The sequence below is a fragment of the Stomoxys calcitrans genome, chromosome 5, assembly GCF_963082655.1.
Source record: "Stomoxys calcitrans chromosome 5, idStoCalc2.1, whole genome shotgun sequence".
Lineage (NCBI taxonomy): Eukaryota > Metazoa > Arthropoda > Insecta > Diptera > Muscidae > Stomoxys > Stomoxys calcitrans.
Window position 1 is genome coordinate 139290919 of NC_081556.1, and position 22872 is coordinate 139313790.

The following is a 22872-nucleotide window of genomic DNA, read 5'->3' on the forward strand; positions in this document are numbered from 1 at the left end:
GTGATTCGTTTTTACTAAAATTTGTGTTTTTCTGTTTTTTTTATTTAAATACAACTAGCCTTGAAAATGGTAGACGGAGTCTACCGAAATATTGGAGAAAAATAAAAGAAAAAAACCTTAAATATTTGTGTTTTAATGGACCTATAGCCGATACAATACAACAAAATTACAAAAATTATATTTTGACAAAATTTTCTATCAAAATTAAAAACCGACAAAATTGATATAAAAATTAAATTTTGGCAAAAATTCTATGACAATAAAATTTCGAAATTATGTATTTGCTATGAAATTTTAATTTCAGCAAAATTCAGTTTGAAAAATCAAATTTCGAAGACCATTGGACGACAAAGGACCCTTGCCACGGGATAATTATGAACTTCGCAAAAGCTGGAACTTTGAGTTCCATCTGTGTGGTGTTCTTCGTTATTACGAGAAGCTTAGTTGGGAGTTACAGGGTGCGTCCACAAGTTGCTGATAGTGGAATGCTACATATGGAGTAGCTGCTACTTCAGTCGCGGACAATCAGCGGTATATAGTGGATAATTACAGTGAGAGGCCGGGTGGCACCGGCTCTTGCTTAAACACTGAGTGTCTGTGGTGCTCGAAACGACAAGGCGAGATATTGGCGCCTTTAAATAACCAATGGCCATCATGTTCCCGCCACTATTGGTCATATAGATCGGAACGAGATTGCTCGCCTATAAGAGCTTGATGAGGATCACCACCTTCACATGTATATGTGATAACAACAACAAAAATCTGTTATTGAAGTACGGGTAGATATTGTATCACTTTGAAATAGAAAAATGTTTAAAGCTGCGGTGTTAGCAAGATAACGGGCAAAATTTCAAAGTCCTAGATGGTCTAGGTGCCTATTGGCAGGTCCCTAAAGAAGGTCACCTCGGCATTTCGAAACTTTGTTCGTGCTGCCAAATCTTCATTTGTGGTTCGATTTCCAACTTTTTTTCCACAAAAATGTTCAACAATTCCTACATCTTCTAGTCTCGGAGATTTTCGACTTTTTTTTTTTTTTTTTTGAATTATGGTCGAGACAAACATCATATTTTTCTTGCAATTAAATATTTGTAAAAAAATTTAAATCCACATCTTTTTGGTTTGTTTTGTAGACTTTATACTTTATTTATTTAAATTTTTATAGACAGTAATTATACATAATTGTTGTGGTTTTGACTATTTAACGCTTATTTCAATAATTTACATACATATTAAGTTCTGTAAAGATTTGTAATGAAAATGAAAACGAAAACAAAAAGAAATCGTTAATTTGAACGATTGGCCAAACAAATCAAAAGACATTTTCGCCTTGCCCACAGTTCAAGAAACAGCAATTGTAAAATTAGAAACTTATCACACACACACATAATACACACTTTTTTAAGTTTTTCTTTAAATAAGAAATCATACTTCTCTAGATGACATTTGAATTTTACAATTGTGTTTCGCAAAAATGCTTACAAAAAGTTCAAAACCAAAGACAAGCTCCGTTTTAAGAAAGAAAGTCGGTAAAACAAGCAGTGTTGCAAAAGCCAGTTAGCTTATACAAATAGTCTCTTGATTGTGGATTCTTATGCTCAGGCAACAATTACTAAAATTATATAAACAAACAAATAATTAAACTTAAAGAAATGTGACGAAATTTAAAATACTTGAAAACAAAAAAATTTAGGAATTTTTTTTTTTTTGGGGAAATTTTTTTTTTTCATCTCCCCTAACCAATAGAATGGAGAGCGTTTCTAATCGACGACCAGCAATAACTTAAGGAATGTCGTTGAGATATTCTCTTTTGTAAACCAAACAAGAAAGCGACTTCAGTGGCTCATTATGAAAAGCATATGTATTTCAGTTATGGGAAAACCCCAAAAGGAAAGCACCACCACAATGAAAAACGAATATTGTTTGAATTTACTTTAAACCAAATTTAATATGAAACATAGTTTCTATGAATAGCATATTGAGAAAATTTCAAAATTTTAGATAAATGGGCGATAATGGTCGTCATTGTGTTCTTTGTTTTGCTCTTTAGATGGTTGAGTTGATACTGTATGATTTGTTTAAACAATTGGAACAACAAATTGTAAAGAGTAAATACAACTAGAGTTTACAATAATAATTAATTTAAAAAGAAAAAAAAAAGAAACTAAACGTCCAATTGCAGGTTGTGCGTTAGCATGTTTGTAGGGCTTGTCGGCAGAGCTCTTCATATGTGGTAGAACTTTGTGTAGTGAGGAGACTTCTTCCTTGCGCTAACACCCAACACTGCAATTTCCCTCAGTTCATGGCGTTTGTATTTTTCTTTTGGAAACTTTAGTTGGCAGTTACTCGACTGTTGACATAAAACTGTTGAGCAGATAACAATAATGTCAGCACATAGATACAGGCTGCAATCCAACAGTTGTAGGCGTTCTAAAAAAGGTAAAGCAAGAAAGATTTCAGTGATTATTTAAGAAAAACTTTAAAGTACAAAAAACTTAAAAAGAATACAAAAACTACAACACAAAAAAAGTAAAAAGGCATTAAGTTCGGCCGGGCCGAACTTTGGATGCCCACCACCTGGGGTATATATGTAAACCCCCTTTCGTCACAATGCGATAAAAATTGGATAACTTATGCACCCAAATTCGGCACGGACATTCAGTGGTCTTATAAATATAAGTCACTGTTGAATTTTGTATTTCAAATTTGAACAAAATCGGGGAATAAATAAAGCTTTTATGAGTATCAGGCCTTTAACCGGCATATCGGTCTATATGACAGCTATATCTAAATATAGTCCTTTTTTTACCATATTTGGGTCGGATGGCGGGAGCCCTAAAACTACTCACTATTTCAAATTTCAGTGAAATTTGATAAAAAATAATGCTTTTATGGGCTTCAGACCCTTTATCGAGAGATCGGTCTATATGGCAGCTATATCTAAATATAGTCCGATCTGAACCATATTTGGGTCGGATGTTAGGAAGCCTAGAACTACTCACTGCTTCAAATTTTAGCAAAATCGGTTAACAAATAAATCTTTTATAGGCTTTAGACCCTTTATCGGGAGATCGGTCTATATGGCAGCTATATCTAAATATAGTCCGATTTGAACCATGTTTGGGTCAGATGATGGTAGGCCTAAAACTACTCACTGTTTTAAATTTTAGCGAAATTGGATAAAAAATAAGGCATTTATGGTCTTCAGACCCTTCATCGGGAGATCGGTCTATATGGCAGCTATATCTAGATATAGTCTGATCCAAACCATATTTGGGGCGCATGTCGGGAGACCTAAAACTACCCACTGTTTCAAATTTCAGCGAAATCGGGTAATAAATAGGGCTTTTATGTGCTTCAGACCCTTTATCGGGAGATCGGTCTATATGGCAGCCAAATCTAAATATAGTCCAATCTGAACCCTATTTGGATCAGATGTTGGTAGGCCTAAAACTGATCACTGTTTTAACTTTCAGCAAATCGGATAAAAAATAAAACTTTTATGATCTTCAGATGCTTTATCGGCAAATCGGTCTATATGGCAGCCATATCTAAATATAGTCCAATCTGACCCATATTTGGGTCCTATGTTAGGAGGCCTAAAACTACTCACTGCTTCAAATTTTAGTCAAATCGATTAACAAATAAAGCTTTTATGGGCTTCAGACCCTTTATCAGGAGATCGGTCTATATGGAAGCTATATCTAAATATAGTCCGATCTGAACCATACTTAGGTCAGATGTCGGGAGGCTTAAAATAACCCACTGTTACAAATTTCAGCGAAATTGGACAATAAATAAAGCTTTTATGGGCTTCAGACCCTTTATCGGCAGATCGGTCTATAAGGCAGCTATATCTAAATATAGTCCGATCTGAACCATATTTAGGTCAGATGTCGGGAGGCCTAAAATAACTTACTGTTTAAGATTTCAGCAAAATCGGATGAAAAATTAAGTTTTTATGGGCATTAGACCCTTTATAGGAAAATCGGTCTATATAGCAGCTATATCCAAATATGGTCCGATTTGGCCCGTTCAAGAACTTAAACAGCTTGCGTCAAAAAGACGTATCTGTGCCAATTTTCAGCTCAATATCTCAATATCTCAATTTTTGAAGCCTGTAGAGTGATTACAACAGACGGACGGACAGATGGACATACACACGGACATCGTTAAATCTTCTTCGAATTCTACGACGATCCGAAATATATATACTTTGTAGGGTCGGAAATTGATATTTCGATGTGTTGCAAACGGAATGACTAAATGAATATACCCCCTATCCTACGGTGGTGGGTATAAAAAACAAGTAGGAGCGCGTTAAGTTCGGCTAGGCTGCATCCACCCCGCCATGGATAACGTGTGACAAGTTCTTTGAATGGCTTTTCAAATATATGGAAGCTAAAACAAGTTATGGACCGATCGGTCCTTTGGACCGGAACGAGCTTGCTGATCTATGGGAGGATTGCCCCCACCACATGCAAATGCGGCTACAACAACCACAACAACAAGGACCGATATGAGGCCATGGATTGGGACAAGGTTCTGCAACGAGGGGTTTTATTCCCTCTTTTGTAACTTTTGATTATCAATGGGATTCTTAGGTTTTACTAGAAGGAGAAGTGTAGGGTCGTTGCATAAAACTATCCGTTGCCTCCAACGCAGTGGCCGATTCCTCTCTTACGCATCTCATGCAGGTGGCGTCGAAAAAGCGGTTTGAATGAGTGAAAGACAAGAATATTCCCCTTAGACTGAGAACGTCAGCAACCTAACGCCCCATGCCACTATGGACATACAGTGTACAATACACCGCCTCAGTGTACAACACACTGCTACAACAACAATAACAACAACCTATGTCAATAATCATCTTGTTTCGCTCTCTAAATACTAAGCTCGTCCGACGACCTCGAAAAAGAAAATCTAAGTTAGGAATTCCGTGGTACTTGGTTCATGTCTGGTAATGTGTCCCCACCTTAGTGCCGGTATCTGTTAGCCGCGAAAGCCAGGCTATAACAAAGGAAATGCTCCAAAGCTATACTGACCTCCTTCTTACTTCCTTTCATTAATAGCCTCATATTCTCACGATCTGGATCTCCCCATAGGATTTTTACCGTCCTACCTGCCGTTTCGCTGTTCTACAGGGTTACTGCGTCGACTTGAAAGGCTTCGGGTTAACCAAGTTTATTGACGGCAGTTCTCTGGCCTTCACTCCAATATCGTTTGCTTTCTCATTTCTAGTTCCTCCGCTATGGCCCCGCACTCAAACGATGGGGATCGTGCCATTCTTAGAGATGGCGTTAATTTCCTTTTTACATTCCAAGACTGTTTCTGATCTTACCATCCTGGTTGTGATTGCGCTTATGGCCTGTTTACTGTCCGTAAAAATGTTCAGTAAACATGCCATAAGGGCAATAAAAACCAGGACGGTAAGATCATGAAGAGTCTTGGAATGTAAGGAGATTAACGCCACCTAGTGTTTCTCAAACATTTTTTACATAGATACGGCATGGTGGCATGTATTGTAAGCCAGGTTAGATTATTTATCAGAGGAATCCGTCCATGTTGACGGGTTGAACATAGTTTTCACGGAAAGGGATCTCTTGGCTGGCGATACCCTTTTCCGAGAACTTATGTGTACACGCGGGTCAAAATTGACTGGAGGCTCCAGGGAATATCATGTCCTCAAGGCCTGGAGGCTCCAGGGAATATCAAGCCTTCTGTACTGAAGGTAGTGGGACCCAGAAACTAGTTAAAAGACGTAAGGATGGGGTGGGCTGTGAGCCTCAACTGGGTCCCCGGGGTTAGGAATGAATCGCTGCTTAGCTCGGATTGTTTTACAAAATGACGCTTTCTAGTATGTTTGCTCGAATGAGGCGTTGGCTTGTGTTGATGATTATTGGATCCCAGCTAAGCTTCTCGTGATAACGAAGAACACCACACAGATTGGAGCTCAAATCTCAGCTTGTGTGATGCTCATAGTTATCCCGTGACCAGGTAGTTCTATAGTAGCAACACATATGGGTATAGAAGGGGGAGGTTCGTTCCGGTACATAACACCGATCCCAGTAGGAAGGATGGTGTTGTTGTAGTACCCACAAGTTTGCATGCGGAGGTAGCGATCCAGGTCAAGCTCCTATCGGTGAGCAAGATCGTTCGGGTCCATACGACCGTTCAGGCCCAAAAACGCTCAATCTGCGCTTTTCTCTTTTATCTTCATTTAGGGCACACGCAAAGGAACTAATGTCTCCAATTGAAGCGGCTATCAATGGAGGTCGCTAGTTGCATGCTCTTCATTGCCTGGGTGTTCGTAATGTTGCCTATGCGCCACTCACTCTCAATGACAGGCATGATAAAACCTCAGTCCCTTTCAACGACGTAACAGTAAGGTATCCGAAAAAATTGAACAGCATCAATCGAGAGTGATAAACCGAGATTGATAAACCGAGATTGAAAGCCGATCCACAGACCCGATGAACAACCATCACTCTTACAACCTCATCCCCAGCGCATTCTTGTTGATGTTCTTAACATGTCTCCGGACACTCTTGCAGTTTTAAATGTCGGGAAATGGACAGAAAGATCCCTCTACTGAAGCCAGGAGAGGATTCGGGGAAGGAAGAATCGTATAGATCCCAAGACACGAAGTCGTAGCCTCGTCATATGAAACAGAGAGGTCCCTAAAGTGGAGCACACTCCCATCTTCCAGACGGCATTGATATCGTATTCCGACGATTGTATGATTATGGCCTTTGGCCCCCGCGTTGATAACATCTTTGATAGCTTAAACGTCTACCTCATAACAATATATTCGCCTTTTATTAATATATTCACCTTTTAATGTTTACTCTAATGCCAGCGGAATTACGCCAGATGTTGAATGTGAGAGGCAATTCCAACCAACAACTATCCTAAAATAACCTTTTTTGAGTTAAGAAGCAAGAGTTCCTCCAACTTTGGTATTCAAGCGACATTAATCAATTGTAATTAGCCGATTCGTTCTCTCCAAAGAGGTGTCGCAATGCGGTACGCCGTTCGGACTCGGTTATAAAAAGGAGGCCCCTTATCATTGAGCTTAAACTTGAATCGGACTGCACCCATTGATATGTGAGAAGTTTGCCCCTGCTCTTTAGTGGAATGTACATGGACAAAATTTGCATTTTGTTGTTGTAATTGGCCGTTTCAAAACAAAAGTGTCCCATTGTATGAGCAAAATGGTTTCCATTTGGCAAAAGACCCCATAACTAATTATTAAAAAATGTTTACGAAAATTTTTCGCAGATTTTATGACGTCTTAAAAAAATTCAACAACTTGCATCCAATCAATGTTATCAAATTTAATATAGAAGCAATTCTTTTATCAACTTTTAGAGAATAATTTTTAATATGCGTATGTATATATCGTTTCAGAATAATTGAAGAGTAAAATCTTTCTAAACACAATAGAATGGAATTACTTTAGGTCATGCAAGTGCGACCACGTATGTTTTGATATCAAAAAAAAAACTTAAAAACCTAATTCAAGGTCAAAAGTTTAATTATCGCTTTAAATTATTTAATAAAAACAAATAAAAGTTAACAATTTTAGTAATTACAACAAATATTTACCTGGTTGTAAGCAGCATTAGCAGCCGAATAGAACTCGTCTAAACTGTGGTATTCCTCTTCAATGGGTAAATCCTCAATCAAGGCCACACTGTGCACATAGAAGAACAAGCCCATCAAAACCTAAAACCATAAGAAATTGTTAAAAATAACCACTAATGATCACACAGTTATAGGACTATGTTGCACATTCATTGAAAATATTTGTCATTCTGGATACATCACAAAGGCTCATGCCTCCACCCACTTTTTTTTGTATTCCAACACAATAATGGATTTTTTTTTTTCGTCATACGCCATTCATTGTTTCTGTGGTGCTAAAAACAATACACAGAGGCACACCACCACCATATCTTGATATCTTTTTTTTTCTCAAGCACTTTGTACACTCACCAATTGGATAATGCCCCAGACGGAGACTATCAAACCACACAGGGATAATTTAGGACCACAGATTTTCATTATGCCTGTTTTTGGATTTTAATGGAAGATGGACCAACAATATATCGCCTTGATTTTTTCGGATTTTCCTGTTGGGAAAATAATTTCGCGAAGTATACGTCAAGTCAGGTGAAAATCATGTGACAGTATCACTGGGCGATTACACACGATTTTTTTGTTAGAGTTTTGTTTTATCGATAACTGCATACAAATTTGACATTTGTCTTGCCCAAATAAGATTTATCTTCAGATTTGTGTGAAAATATTTATAAATTTGGCAAATTTATGGGCCGTTTACATTTGAATATTTTTTATTGCCATTAAGTGAATGCATATCTGAAGCTGAGTATTCTGTTCAGTATTTCGAGCGGAATGTTGTCAAACTCCATATAAAAAAAACGTCGGCGAAATATTGGCTGAAAACCGGAGGAAAAGTAGTAATCTGTTGAAAGTGAGGAAAATGGTAAAAACCCCTTACCCCAAAAGTACTACCCAAAAATAAAAGTGGACCGATCGGGACAATATGGGATTAAAATGAAAGGTATACAAGAGTAGAGTATGAATTTCATAATAAAAGTTGGTCCAAGTACCTGGGGGTCCGCCCCAGCCTCAAAACCCCTCAAAATAGGTTTATTTGACGATCATGACAATATGGGATTCAAATGAAAGGTATTCGGGAGTATATTACGAATGTGGTCAGTAAGTAGGAATAGGCTTCATAATTTATCGATAAAGGAAGGGGTCGGACCCTCCACCGTTTGCCCAAAGTATGCGGGAGTATATAACGAATCTGGCATACAAATTCTTGTCGAAGTATAAGGGGTCACCCCACCCTCACAAATACGCCCAAAATGGGCACATTAGCCAATCACGGATATTTGGGACTCGGTTTGTTTGTTCCGTATAAACTGAAAAACGGCAAAACCGATTTTCTCAAAATGTTCGCATATTGTGTAGGTTGGTCTGGAAGGAAACATTGGCTATATAAATTTTCGGTATCGGAAGGGCGAAGGACCCTCCTCCTTATGCCAAAAAAACAACCCAAAATCAAAAGTGGATTGATCGGGAGAATATAGGTATCAAATGAAAGGTATTAGAGAGTAGAATACGAATACTTGAGTCTAAGTACCCTTCGGGCCGTCCAGACATATTGGACGTTCATTTCAATATGGGGCTCAAATAAAAGGTATTTGGGATTAGATTTCGAACCAGGCACACAAAATCAGATCGAATTATAGGGGGTCACGCCACCCTTCAAAAACGCCATTAGACCCAATAAAACTATATGATACATGGCTGAACCGATTTGTGGTCCGATGGGCATAATAAGGGTATCGAATGAAAGGTATTGAAGACCAGAAAACGAATATGGTTTTTAAATTTGGGTCCAAGTACCCATCAATGAGTGGGGGGATCCAGTTCGTGAGAAGACGAGGCTATTACTGAAAGGAAGCAAGAAGGTGGTCAGTATAGCTATTGGTATCATGACGGGACACATAAGACTACAAGCTCACTTATGTACAATCGGTGCGGCAAGTGATAGCATGTGTAGGGCATGCGGGGAAGATGATGAGACGTTGGAGCATTTTCTTTGTCATTGCCCGGTTTTCGTGTCCAACAGATACCGGTACTGAGGTGGAGACACAATATCAGACACGAACCAACTTAAGGGAGTGGCATTGAAAACAGTTAAGGATTTTGTAAGTAGCACGGAATTCTTAACATAAAATTTTCTTTTTAGGGGTTACTTTACAGTTTTTAGAGCGCACAACAAGCCGATTACTGGCTTAGGTGTATATCCATAGTGGCATGGGGCGGATTAATATCCGCACCCTCTTTTCAACCTAACCTAACCTACTAGTTCGCGCCAATTTTCGTTGTTTGTGTGTGCTACATGGTTCTTAACTATAATAAACACACACAACCGAAACTCGTCGAAAGATAGTGCGAGAAAAAGTTGTATTCAGCTGTTACGGTACACTTCCTGGTAATTATGTCATGGACATACTACTGTAAGATCAAAACAAAAAAACAAGCTGTTTGAATAAAACGAGTTTAATCCCGGAGTACTTTTTTGATACTCATTTATTTCTTCAAAATCTCATCCTTATATATAAACTTAAAACTAACTACAAACTAAATATCCTAAGAAAGGCAGGCAAATCTAAAAATAATCACTTTGGGAAAATAAGATCATAAACAAAGACGATAAACATCCTATGCAGATACTAAATAAATTTGTCCAGCTGCAAGCCATATGCTTGCCATTCAGACCGCTGTGTTTTCTGATAATCCCTAACTATTTCCTTATCTACGCACATTAAAAACTATCTTCCTCTTATCCCTGTGCGATGCGTTGGCTAGGTAAAAATATAAACTCTTATCACATTTATGCCTGCCCTTAAAACTATCCTTTAAAATAAACAAAAAATGGAAAGTATCTTATCTATTCGTTCTCAAGGCTAAAACATTTCCATGACACACATCAACTAATATCCCATGTTTAGAAATCTAAACATTCTGCGGGCGGCCAAAAATAATTATGAAATAGCTCTACTTATAAACTGTAAAAATTCAGCAAAATGGACTGTAATTCAAATATATATGTTAAAATCTAAACATCCCGAGGACGAACAACAACTATGTTACTTTCTCTTGTTAAATACTTATAGATTACATAACTTAAAAATAATATTATTAAAATAGAGGTAGAGATTAGTGAAATATGACCACTGATGTGATGCCATGATAGCTCCTTAAGGTGGATCGGATTCGCCTTCATCATTTTAATTTCTTCCTCCAATCCTTGAATCGTTGACGAATGATCGATTTTATTGTAGTTTAGCTCGTCCACCATCGCTATGTCCTTCACCTCTCTCAAGATATATGATGTGGAATTATAGGACATCTCAGTTTTTGCTTCTTGTGACGCAGTTAATACGGTTCGTCCAATCCTAGCAGTACACCCAGGCTGGAGAGTGATGATACCTAGGCCTGGTAATTCAAATACTCCTTTAGTGCGCTCAGCACATAGAATATGGGCCGAAACTTGATCTTTAGTTTTAAACAACCATGACCCTCTTGTCTTCAGCTCAATCCAAAAATTCCTGTTCTGAGTCTTCAAAAACTGGCAGCCATATTTACTTGTTGGCTTAAGCGCTGCTAGCTCACATGAATGATCGTTGGCGTCTTCCCAGGCCCAGTTGCCTCTGCAAAGAAATTCATCTTCACCAGTTAGCTGACATTGGTTCATCGATGACTGCGACAGTAGATGATAAGCATCCATTTCATAGTTGTAGGCCAGGAACTGCTGTCTTAAAGCTGCTACCATTGCGGTTCCGTTTCTCACCATCGGCAGTGGTACGACGCGGAATATTTCTGCTGATGATTTTTCTACCAAGGGAATCTGCACGTCAATCACTAATTTTTCTTCCACCAGCAGACCATGCGCCGTCATCACCTTGTATATTGCCTGCAAAACATCGTCCTTCTCACCAGGCAACCTTAGTCCTTTAGGTAGCTGATCCTTTATTTTCATCACCTCTGCCTGCAACTGGTTTGGCCGTACTAAATTTGGATTTACTTTTCCATGGTTGATGTCAATTAATAAGCCAATTACCCTGGCTTGAATATGTTCCACTTCAGTAAACAAGCTGCTAAGTTGATCGGCTACCGCGAAGAAGTCCATCGCCTTTTTGAAGAGGGAATAGTCAGTGTTCAGCATCTGACTTATGTTTTGCACCTTCTCATTCAGCTCTTTAAACTGTCCATTTATTTCATCCGTGGTCTTTTTCAGCACATTAAGCGTTGCTTCCACCACAGACGTTTGCTTCTCAGCCAAATATTTCAAGTTGTGCTGATTTTCAAGTACATTTTTCATATTTGCTTCCATACTCTCTCTGTCGTCCGCATCCATTACTCCGAAAAGAATGTGGAAAAGAGACCCAACAAACTCTAAAGGAGCCCTTTTATTTCGTTGGCGTTTTTTGTGTGAGAGTAACAAGTGGTTCTCATCTATAGTGTTCAGTCTGTTCGTCATAATATCCATCTGCGTGTCGCACTGCTGCTCGAACGATCTCAGCCGAACACATAATGATTTACACGCTTCTAGACCCTTATCCAGATGATTCACCGTGACAAAATACCCGTGCAGATCGAAATATGTCATAAGGTTCCATGACGATGTTACTCGGTTGATTCTGCCAATTTTATCCATATAAATGATTGTGTCATTTCCCAATTCTTTTATCGCACCGCCGGTAATTGAGGTTGACATCGATTGAACACTTGCCATCATTGCCATGATCATCCATAACATCATTGCTACGTTTATTTTTCTTCTTTGAGGTAATTTGCAAATATATGTCTGCGACACTTCAATGTCGGCTTCCTTTTCACCACCATTAGCGAATATCTCCAGCGGGCATAACTTGTGTATGGGCCGTTTTAACAACCCCTTTTGTTTAGCGACCTTTACTGTAGCGACTCGAACCTTTCCATCTTTGCCTTTATGTACTTCCGCAATACTTCCCAAAGGCCACCTTCCAGGAGCAGTATTTTCATCCTTCACTATCACCATCTGTCCAACCTTGATATTTGGTACTGGAGTTTTCCATTTTACTCTCTGCTGAAGACTACTCAGATAGTCATTGCGCCACTGTTTCCAGAAATCATCCCGCATTCTTTGAATTATTTTCCACCTGTCTAAAGATCCCAGTTTATTCTCCACGCCTCTTTCTGGAATACTTAGCAATGGTCTTCCGACTACAAAATGTCCTGGCGTTAAAATCTCGCAGTTATCCTCACTGAGTGGACACAAGGGACGAGAGTTGAGAACAGCTTCTATCTGCGACAAAAACGTTGCCATTTCCTCATACGTTAATTTCGTTTCACCAACAACCCGTCTCAAATGGTGCTTCACAGACTTCACGGCAGCCTCCCACAATCCTCCGAAGTGAGGAGCTCCGGGCGGAATAAAGTGCCACTGTATTCGCTCAGATGCTAATATATGAGCCACGTCTGAATTTTGCTGCACCGCTTTGACGAACTCTTTATCCAGATGTCTTGCCGCTCCCACGAAATTAGTGCCATTGTCCGAATATATATGGCTACTTTTTCCTCTTCTACTGAAGAATCGCCGTAGCGCAGCCAAAAACGCTTCTGTTGTTAGATCGCTGACTGCCTCCAAATGTAATGCTTTGGTTGCCATACAAACAAATACAGCTATGTATCCTTTGTAAGCTCGCTGTCCTCTTCCTTTAGACACCTTCATTTGAATAGGACCTGCATAATCAATTCCTGTGTGATCAAATGGATGAGACACACAAACTCTGCTTTCTGGTAGGTTACCCATTAATTGAGCCGCAGTTTCTCGCCTATAACGCAAACATTTGACGCATGACCGAACTGCTCTCTTGATGGCATTTTTGGCACCAATCACCCAATATCTGCTGCGTAGTTCATTTTCCATGAGTTTCGCACCTCCATGTAGCGTTTCTGTATGGATGCCATCAATTATTCGATCCACCAGACAACCTTTCCCCAATAGAATTGGATGCTTTCTGTTGAAGCTTAAACCAGAATTCTCCAGCCTGCCTCCAACTCTCAACACTCCAGCTGCATCAATGAACGGTGTTAGTCCACATATCTTGCTCCTCGTCGGTACTTCGCTGCCATTCCTTAGACACGAAATCTCTAACGAAAATTGGTTTGCCTGCACGCTCGTAATTATTAATTGCTCTGCCTCGTTTATTTCTTCCGCAGTTAATTCATTTTTTCCTGGTTTACGCTGAGCACGTTCAATAAATCTTCGCACATATGCTATAATTCTTATGAGTTTTTTGTAGCTAGAAATCCTCGTAATTAACTGCATGATGACATCGTCTTCCTGTTTATTTTCCTTTAGAACTCCAACAAAGGGTTGAACCGTCGATATGGGCCAATTGTTTTTCTCCAGCAGCCAATGTGGACCACTCCACCATAACTCATCTCCTTTTAGCAGCTCTGGCTTCATCCCTCTTGATGCAGCATCCGCTGGATTCTCCTTGGATCGCACATGACCCCATACGGCACCAGGAACAGACTTCTTAATTTCCTCTACTCTAACCCGAACAAATTTGTCTTTAATATTTTCAGCCTTTGCGATCCATGCTAGAGCAATAGTTGAATCGCTCCATAAATATTTCTGTTGTTTTTGGACTATTAACTTTTCCACATTAAGCATCAATTTAGCCAACAGATGCGCTGCACACAATTCAAGTTTTGGCAGTGTTTTCCTATTTTTCACTGGGTTTACCTTAGATTTTGCTGCTACCAACGTAACTTTGTTTGCGGCCCGGATGTATATGACAGCTGCGTACGCCTTTTCCGAAGCATCAGCAAAACCATGCAGTTCTATTTCCATTAGTGATGAGGTAGACAACCAACGCGGTATTCGGATTTCTGCTAAGTCGGGCAATTTCCTCATGATGACATCCCATTCCTTTATCATCTCAGAGCTTAACTGGTCGTCCCATGCCATATCCATTACCCATAGTCGCTGAATGAATAGCTTGGCTAGAATGGTTACAGGAGCCAGCCAACCCAAAGGATCATATATCTTGGCCAGTGTGGAAAGCGCCTTCCGCTTAGTCAACTTGTTATCTTCAATGATCTGAAAATAGAAAGCAAAATTATCTGTATGGGGATCCCATTGAACACCCAACGTTTTCATTGTTTCGCCTTCCTCAATCCTAATGACTTGATTTTCGCCAACATTTGGTATTGCCTCCAATATGTCATTTTCATTAGACATCCATTTACGCAGCTTGAAACCAAACTTATCCAATTGTTGGCTGATGTCATGATGAATTCCAATGCATTCCTGTACTGAATCAGCACCTGTCATCAAATCATCCATGTAAAAATCATTTTCTATGATGGCTTGAATCTTTGGATTCCGTTCGCTGCACTCTTTTCCAATTTCAATTAGAGCTCGTTTTGCCAGAAATGGAGCACATGCTGTTCCGTAGGTAACAGTCGTTAGCGCAAACTCCTCAATTGGCATATGTTTATTCTCGCGCCACAATATGCATTGGTATGACTGATCTTTATCTGCTACTAACACTTGTCGATACATTTTCTCCACATCCGCTACCAAGACAAATCTCCATAATCGCCATTTCAATAGAATTTGAAATATATCTTGTTGTAGTTTTGGACCAATTTCAAGTACGTCGTTTAAGCTTTTACCATTCGATGTCTTGGCTGAAGCATCAAATACCACCCGAACTTTTGTTGTAAGATGGCTTTCTCTTATCACCGCTTGATGTGGTAAATAGTACTTTCCACTATTTCTTCTTGAGACCTTTTTCATATGCCCCATCTCCAAATACTCCTTCATAAAAGCACAATATTGTTTCTGTAACTTTTCATCCTTTTCCAATCTTTTTTCAAGATTTAAAAAACGTGCTAACGCCATTTTCCTTGATGCGCCCAACTCGATATCCTCCTTAAACGGCAATCTCACCACCAATCTCTTATCCTCATTTATTGTTGTTGTTGTTGTAAAGAGCTGCTCGCATCGATCTTCCTTGACGTCGTCATCTTCACATACTTCCTCCATCTCCCAAAATCTTTCCAGCTCTTTCGTAACCGCCATCACGGCATTTCCAGATTCATGTCCGCAAACGCAACCACAGATTATGAGACCAAGTGACGTCTCTTGTCCAGACAAAGAGCCAATTTTGACTACCCCTTCTTGAATGATTTCATGATATAAATCTGCACCAATTAATAAGTCAATTCTATCGGACTTATAGAACAGCGGATCAGCCAAACAGTAATTTCGCCAGCTCTCCACACTAACGTTCAAATTTCTATCAGGTTGCGCTGAAGATAATGTTGACAACACCATAGCATTTATAACATGAACCGCATCGCTCTCAAACCGTGGTTTGATTTCAATTTGCATGATGGCTTTTGATCTGCCGACTGTCGTGTTACCCAGACCCACTAAATCTGTAACTAACTTCTTTCTGGGTAACCTCAGTATTTGGGCTGCCTCTTCCGATATTGAAGTGCGTTGAGAACCTTGATCGATTAAGGCTCTCATTAAAATTTGCTCACCACTTGCAGCCTTTACTCGTATTTGTGCTGTTGCCAACAGAGTGACAGCATTGCCTTCCATAGTTAATTGAGCTTTGGAGTTTGATCTCTGAGTTTCCTGCGTTTTGTTTCCTTCGACGTGAAGCATAGTAATATGTTTTCCGCCGCACTTGTCGCACTTGGTGTTAAATTTGAAGCATTTCTTTTCCGACGGGTGACTCAAACAAATTTTGCACATTTTCATTTTTTGTGCCCACGCACCTTTTTCAGCTGGTTGCAGTTTCAAAAATTTGTAGCACTCTTTTAACCCATGTCCTGATGCTTGACAAAATGCGCACGATCGTTGAGTTGTTTGGTATGACTGTGTTGTTTTTGCTCTTTGATGCGTGTTTCCTTTTTTGCTGTATACCGCTTCCAAAGCCAAGTATTGCTGCTCCAGAAAAGACAGGACATCCTCTAGCCTTTGGACTTCTTTTGATTTCTGGACCCATTGCTCATATTTCAGCAATCCTTCCTTATCTAGCTTTCTAATAAGGATCCGAGCAATGAATGGATCTGCCTCGTCTACCTTCATTCCCATAGCTTTCAATGCATGTAATGATTCCGTAGCCGTATCCAATAGCTGCTTTATACTGTTGCTATACTGAATATTTATTATGCCGTGGTCGATGATCTTGTCAAACAATGTGCAGAATAACAGCCGCCGGTTATCGTATCTCTGCTCCAGTATCTTCCATGCCGCACTGTAGTTCTCCCCTGTCACTTGAAGATGTTGTATTAAGCGAGCAGCATCACCTTTCACCACACTTTTAAGTCGATAAAATTTTTCGACTTCCGATAGCCTTCTGTCCTCCTCTACTAACTTTGTAAATATTTCTTTGAAGGAATTCCAATCGTTGATATACCCACTGAATATGGGCACTTTTAACTCTTCCAATCTAATTAAACTTGTTGATCCTGTATTTTGCATTGTTTCCACACGTTCTTCAATTTCCACACAGACATCCACGTATCTTTCCCTGATACAGTCCCAAGCTTCAATCATGTCTAAATCATCTTCGTCATCATCATCAATAATTATTTCCACTATTGATTCCAGTTGTCCATACTCTGATTGCAACGCCAGCCATTGCATATTTAAATAACTTTTATTCGCAGTTGGCAATCTGCTTTCTATTACTTCCAGCTTTCTTGTAATAGTTCTATACTTCAATTCAAATTTTCTTCTTAGCTTCGACACAGGCTTTTCTTGCTCTCTGCTAATTGCCTGATCTCTCGGCTGGGTGTTACTCTCATTTGCCGTTTGTTCGCTAGGTGCCAATGCAGCTGCACCTTGCGTTACCATTAATTTTTTCTCCGCACTGCCTTGCGTTATCTCTGCGTCCTGATTAGCTGCCACTTTGGCTGAGGCTCCTTTTTCTTGCTGCTCAAACCCTTGCACAATTTTATCCATTTTGCTAATTGCTTCTTCTACTCGTCTTTGCAGCTCCTGGACCTCTTCTTCATGCCCACTGGACGACTTTCCGATATCCTTGTTTAACTTGTTGTAGCCTACAATGATTTCCTGCAGCCACTTTCTATTTTTCTTGACAACTGGCAGTAACATTTCCTCCACATCGAGGTCAACTGCTTTTACTGCCAACAAATGTTCAAGGTTTTTCAATTTCTCCAACAGAGAATCCGATTGACTCCTTGTGAACATTTTTCTTTCAATTTTAAATCACTTACACTGATTCGATACGTGTATTAAATCTTTGTTTATTCTTTACTACTTTGCAAGAATCACCAACTTTTACTTTAAACACACTTAACCGTACCGAAGGTTCGAAGGACCAAATGAATAAAACGAGTTTAATCCCGGAGTACTTTTTTGATACTCATTTATTTCTTCAAAATCTCATCCTTATATATAAACTTAAAACTAACTACAAACTAAATATCCTAAGAAAGGCAGGCAAATCTAAAAATAATCACTTTGGGAAAATAAGATCATAAACAAAGACGATAAACATCCTATGCAGATACTAAATAAATTTGTCCAGCTGCAAGCCATATGCTTGCCATTCAGACCGCTGTGTTTTCTGATAATCCCTAACTATTTCCTTATCTACGCACATTAAAAACTATCTTCCTCTTATCCCTGTGCGATGCGTTGGCTAGGTAAAAATATAAACTCTTATCACATTTATGCCTGCCCTTAAAACTATCCTTTAAAATAAACAAAAAATGGAAAGTATCTTATCTATTCGTTCTCAAGGCTAAAACATTTCCATGACACACATCAACTAATATCCCATGTTTAGAAATCTAAACACTGTTTGCATGACTTCACCTTATCAGTGCATCCTGTCTTCTATCTCGCATATTCTACGCTCATGCACGTTCACGTATACACACACTCACACAAATTTCTTTGTGTGTGTTGGTAAAACGTCGGTCAGCTTGATGGCAAGATGGAAGATTGCACAAATATGGGTTGTTATACAAATGAGACCACCTTTAATTGTTTTACCATGAGCCCTAGTGTAAACGTGGTTTTACGGCAGTCACTTTATAATTATGGCTTTATCGATAAATACCAGAATGCCTTGCCTTGCAAAGCGAAATTATTTAGTGGTGTCAATGATGAAAAATTCCGTCGCATTGTTTTGATTGTATGCTACTACTATTGATTTACAACCATTCAGTTCATTAATGTGAGAATGATTCCTCCCTCTTTGCATCTAATAAAAATTGAAAATATTGTTGTTAAATCAAAAATAATCAAAATTTAAAACACGTAAAAAAGTGTTGAAACATTCTACACACATATTGATTCGCTCACACATGAATCTTAAATTGAACTGGAAATGCCTGTTTACCACGAAAGACAGACACGTCAACTGTGCGCTTTACATACCCTAAATAATTTATTTCAAAGTAAGAAGTTGCTTCTATTGATTGTTGTTTTGTTTTCATTAATATTTTGTCATCTTTTTTTAACTTGTAGCCCGTCAAGCATTTACTAAAGAGCGATTGGATCAAATATGCACAGATTTAAATCCAAATGTTTGGCTGAACCCACATCGTTCAATGTTGGGTTTGGGAAACTACGATGTCAACGTAATAATGGCTGCACTACAGGCATGGAATTGTGAAGCTTGTTGGTTTGATAAGCGAAAGTAAGTAAAAAATAGAAAGTAAATAGTTAAAAAAATTCTCTGACTAGAAGCCAGGAATGAAAGAAAAATGTTACCAAGAATGATGATGAGTCAATTTGAGTGAATTTGTTGTTGGAAATATATTCGCCTCTTGGGGTGGCGATCCTCATCAAGCTTCAATAGGTGAGCAAGCTGGCCCATATGTCCGATTGCCGCGGACACATGATGTCATGATGGCCATTGTTTATTTAATGGCGCCAATAACACGCCTTGTCACATAGGGAAAGAATCACAATTTTGTGATCGAATCGTTAACATTCAAATTTCATTTTTTGTGCTAATTTGTCGTTGACGCAAATTTGCGGATACAAGAGCTTAAATCGAACAGCACTCATTGCTATGAGAGATACCCTTGTTGATGCTGGGAACACTCAATGCTATGAGAAAGGTGTCCCCGCTGCTCCTTAGAGGAATGTTTTTGGGCAAATTGGCAAAACGTATTCTTAAGATATGAAGAAGAGGCTCAGTCCTTGGTCGAACTTTTCACGTTGTTTTTAAGTCTAAATTTCAGTTTTGTACTAATTTTTTATTTTATTTTTATTTTTCAGAGATCCCTCATGCATCGATTTGAACGCCATTGTTGGTTTCATTTTAAACGTACCTTCAGATTATAAATTTGGCTTTATAACACTGCCTCTGCGAAAGAGGCATTGGATTGCAATTCGTCAAATCGATGGAAAATATTACAATTTAGACTCAAAATTACATTCACCCGAATGCATAGGCGACGAACAACAGCTATTTGCTTTCTTAAAACAACAATTGCAATCGAATGACCGCGAATTATTTGTAGTTGTTGAGTCATCTAGTGTCAATGGTAATAATGAGCAACCAGCTAAAAGGTGGTTGAGAGAGCCGATAGTCGCAAATGAAAGTGAAACTGCTGGTGCAAGAAGCCTAACAAAAACCTTAAATATGAATGGACATGTTTCGTGAGCTTTGATTTTCTCACACTGTAGGGTATACAAGAATATTGTTTTGAGGTTGTAAGGAATATTTATCACACAAAAAATAAAGATAAGTTTATGTATCGCTGTTGGAAAGTCCATTAAATCAAGTAAACGAGTAATAAAAGACTAGTCCGGTTAGTTTTTAAGGGATTGCCGCATCAATGGAATACGTACAGATTTCTGTTAATTACTATATAACGAGTATATGCATGTTTTGTATAATCAATTCCAAAATTATTTTTTGTAAAACAAGGTATGTTTTATTTTTTTTTTTTTATTTTTTAAGTATAGATTTATGTTTTTATATAAAACTAACGAAATTGAATAAAGGTGTAACATGTTGATCAGAGAAATGTTGGGAGTTAATTGATTGGAAATACAGTGAACAGACTGGCAACAACATGCAAAATGTGGGATTGAAATATTAAAGTTTTGAACATTTGTTGTTGTAGCGACATTTCCATGTGGAGGGGCTATGCTCGTTAAGCTCCTGTAGGTGAGCAAGTTCGTTTCCGCGAGAATAGGGTGGCCATTGGTTATTAAAATGCACCAATAACTCGCCTTATCAAATCGAGCATCATAGGCACTCAGTATTTATGCAAGAGCCGGTGCCACCCGACCACTCACTGAGACTATCCGCTTGATACCGCTGATTGTCCGTTGTTGTTGATTTAATGGCATGACCAATCATCTCAAGCTCAAGAAGTCAAATTGGGGAGTCATTTTATGTGGGTGGAATTTAGGCATAAGTTGTCTTAATAAACTTCTTCTTAATGATGAGTTATTAGAAACGGAATGAAGATATTAGCATACCACCCCATCCCATGATGGTGAGTATACAAATGCCTAATGCTTTGAAAACTGTTTCCTAATTCAACATACTCCATATTGCCTTGGCATTGTTGTCCGCACATAAAATCTGTTGTTGCCCCCACATAAAATAAAGCTTTTTTTTTTGCAATTTTTTTGTGTAATTGTATAAGTTTATTAATACAAATCGTGTAAAAGAAAACAGTTAAAAATTGTAATAATAATTTTAAAAAAATTTTTAACACATTATTTTTGAAAATCCCAAAAGGGTATCTTTGAACATACTCGATTCACACTTATTCATTACTAATTGGTTCTAGTAAATGAGATTTCAGTAGTTTTTGTCAAGAGATTCAAAACCACATTTTCGGAATGTATGATGTCGTCTTCTCAATAAATTATCGTCATTATAAGGTCACTTTGGAGGGACATTTTTTCGAATAATCGTAACATTTATAGATTGTTCCATAAAATACTTAAAATCTAAACATGTAATTGTGGACGAGACTAAACTAGAGAAAAATATTAATGGACGGATATGTTTATGTTGCATTAGCAGCAAAAATTATTGTCTAGGACAAACACAATTAGATATCGGTTTGTATGCCTCCACCTGCAACGACTGCTGGAGGTGCAGAGGGTGCTGCACGTTGACCTGGTTGCGGACGTCTTGGGCGACTTGGCTGTGGTGCAAAATAGTCTTGTATTGTGGGCTGTTGCTGCTGTTGTGCAGGAACCTGTGGTGTATAATAATCCTCACCGCCTCCATATTCACTGGCCGCCTCACGATTGCTGATTTCATTTAAACGTTTATAACGTTCACGACGCGCTTCTACTGTATACAAAACACCTGCTGGCATTAAGAGCACTGCTCCCACGACAGCCAACGCAAACGACCATCCCATATCGTTGTTCTGCCAATGAGGCATCCAGTCACGAGAATCGCCTTTGGCACCAAACACCACCACCGCAATGAAACCAAAGAAGGAAGCCAAAATTTGACATGTTCCTATTGTCAGTAAAAGAAACACATAGCGATCATCATCTCTGGACGTTCGCAAAAAAGATAAGGTCAGTGGCAATGCTATCAGGCACATCACAAAACACAATGTGGAAAACACCTGTACAGCAATATAGAAGCCAGGCAAAAGGTAATCGTGTATGATGTAGTATTCCTCTTCAAAGACCCACATGCATCCGGTGAATCTAGTCTCATAGAAGCGATGTATATCCTGGAAATTATTGAAGCACACTTCCCACAAACCCAAATTGGTGAATTTCGGATTGGATAGACGACCATCAGTGACCAGCCAATAGGGAGTGACGAAGGCAATTAGGAATAAAGTAAATGCAAAAGCAGATATGCCCACAGCAACACGGGTATTACGATTGCTGGCACCCATTGCAAGTTTTTAGGGGGAATTATCGAAATTTTCTTAAAATAAATAGGTAAATAGTTTAAAGGTATTTATGCTGCTCCACGCCCAAAATCCACAAAATAACACAATAAAAATGACTACCAACACAGGGTTGTGTTGACAAAGTAGTGGAATGTATGTGAATTGTACAATAGCTTTTGGAACGTTTTCATTATCGGATATGCAGGAGCCTGTGCCGATGGTTGTCCCACTGAGACTATCCACTCAATACCGCTGTTTGTCCGTGACTGCAGTTGTATCTACTCCCACGGAGCATCACTCCATGGACAAACTGTGGGCTCGTCTGGTAGATCCCAGCCAAGATCTATTCATCTACAGGTAGTGGCAGTTGCCCAACAACAAAAT

The 22872-nt window shown here is 38.9% G+C and overlaps 3 protein-coding genes across 3 annotated transcripts; 1 reads left to right on the top strand and 2 right to left on the bottom strand.

The window, feature by feature from the left end:
• Nucleotides 1-1916: 1916 nt before the first annotated feature.
• LOC106089114 (ribonuclease kappa) lies at nt 1917-8200 on the bottom strand. The gene is made up of 3 exons (XM_013254889.2): nt 7996-8200; nt 7606-7725; nt 1917-2427 (listed from the first exon to the last, which is right to left on the bottom strand). The coding sequence occupies exons 1-3, from the start codon at nt 8062-8064 to the stop codon at nt 2329-2331; spliced, it is 288 nt and encodes a 95-aa protein (XP_013110343.1). The 5' UTR covers nt 8065-8200; the 3' UTR covers nt 1917-2328.
• Nucleotides 8201-18806: 10606 nt separating this feature from the next.
• LOC106089106 (josephin-like protein) lies at nt 18807-20631 on the top strand. The gene is made up of 3 exons (XM_013254870.2): nt 18807-19047; nt 19118-19289; nt 19877-20631. Exons 1-3 carry the CDS (start codon nt 18978-18980, stop codon nt 20262-20264), a joined length of 630 nt encoding a protein of 209 aa, XP_013110324.2. The 5' UTR covers nt 18807-18977; the 3' UTR covers nt 20265-20631.
• A 613-nt stretch (nt 20632-21244) lies between these two features.
• Nucleotides 21245-22617, bottom strand: LOC106089113 (uncharacterized). The gene has a single exon (XM_013254888.2). The coding sequence runs from the start codon at nt 22489-22491 to the stop codon at nt 21676-21678; it is 816 nt and encodes a 271-aa protein (XP_013110342.1). The 5' UTR covers nt 22492-22617; the 3' UTR covers nt 21245-21675.
• Between the last annotated feature and the right edge of the window lie 255 nt (nt 22618-22872).

Coding starts and splice junctions, on each gene's coding strand:
- LOC106089106 (XM_013254870.2), top strand. CDS start 18,978: ATGCCTGTTTACCACGAAAGACAGACACGTCAACTGTGCGCTTTACAT. Junction 19,048..19,117: donor CCTAAATAATTTATTTCAAA/GTAAGAAGTTGC, acceptor TTTAACTTGTAG/CCCGTCAAGCATTTACTAAA. Junction 19,290..19,876: donor TGTTGGTTTGATAAGCGAAA/GTAAGTAAAAAA, acceptor TTTATTTTTCAG/AGATCCCTCATGCATCGATT.
- LOC106089114 (XM_013254889.2), bottom strand. CDS start 8,064: ATGAAAATCTGTGGTCCTAAATTATCCCTGTGTGGTTTGATAGTCTCC. Junction 7,726..7,995: donor TCTGGGGCATTATCCAATTG/GTGAGTGTACAA, acceptor TTATGGTTTTAG/GTTTTGATGGGCTTGTTCTT. Junction 2,428..7,605: donor CTAATGCTGCTTACAACCAG/GTAAATATTTGT, acceptor TACCTTTTTTAG/AACGCCTACAACTGTTGGAT.
- LOC106089113 (XM_013254888.2), bottom strand. CDS start 22,491: ATGGGTGCCAGCAATCGTAATACCCGTGTTGCTGTGGGCATATCTGCT.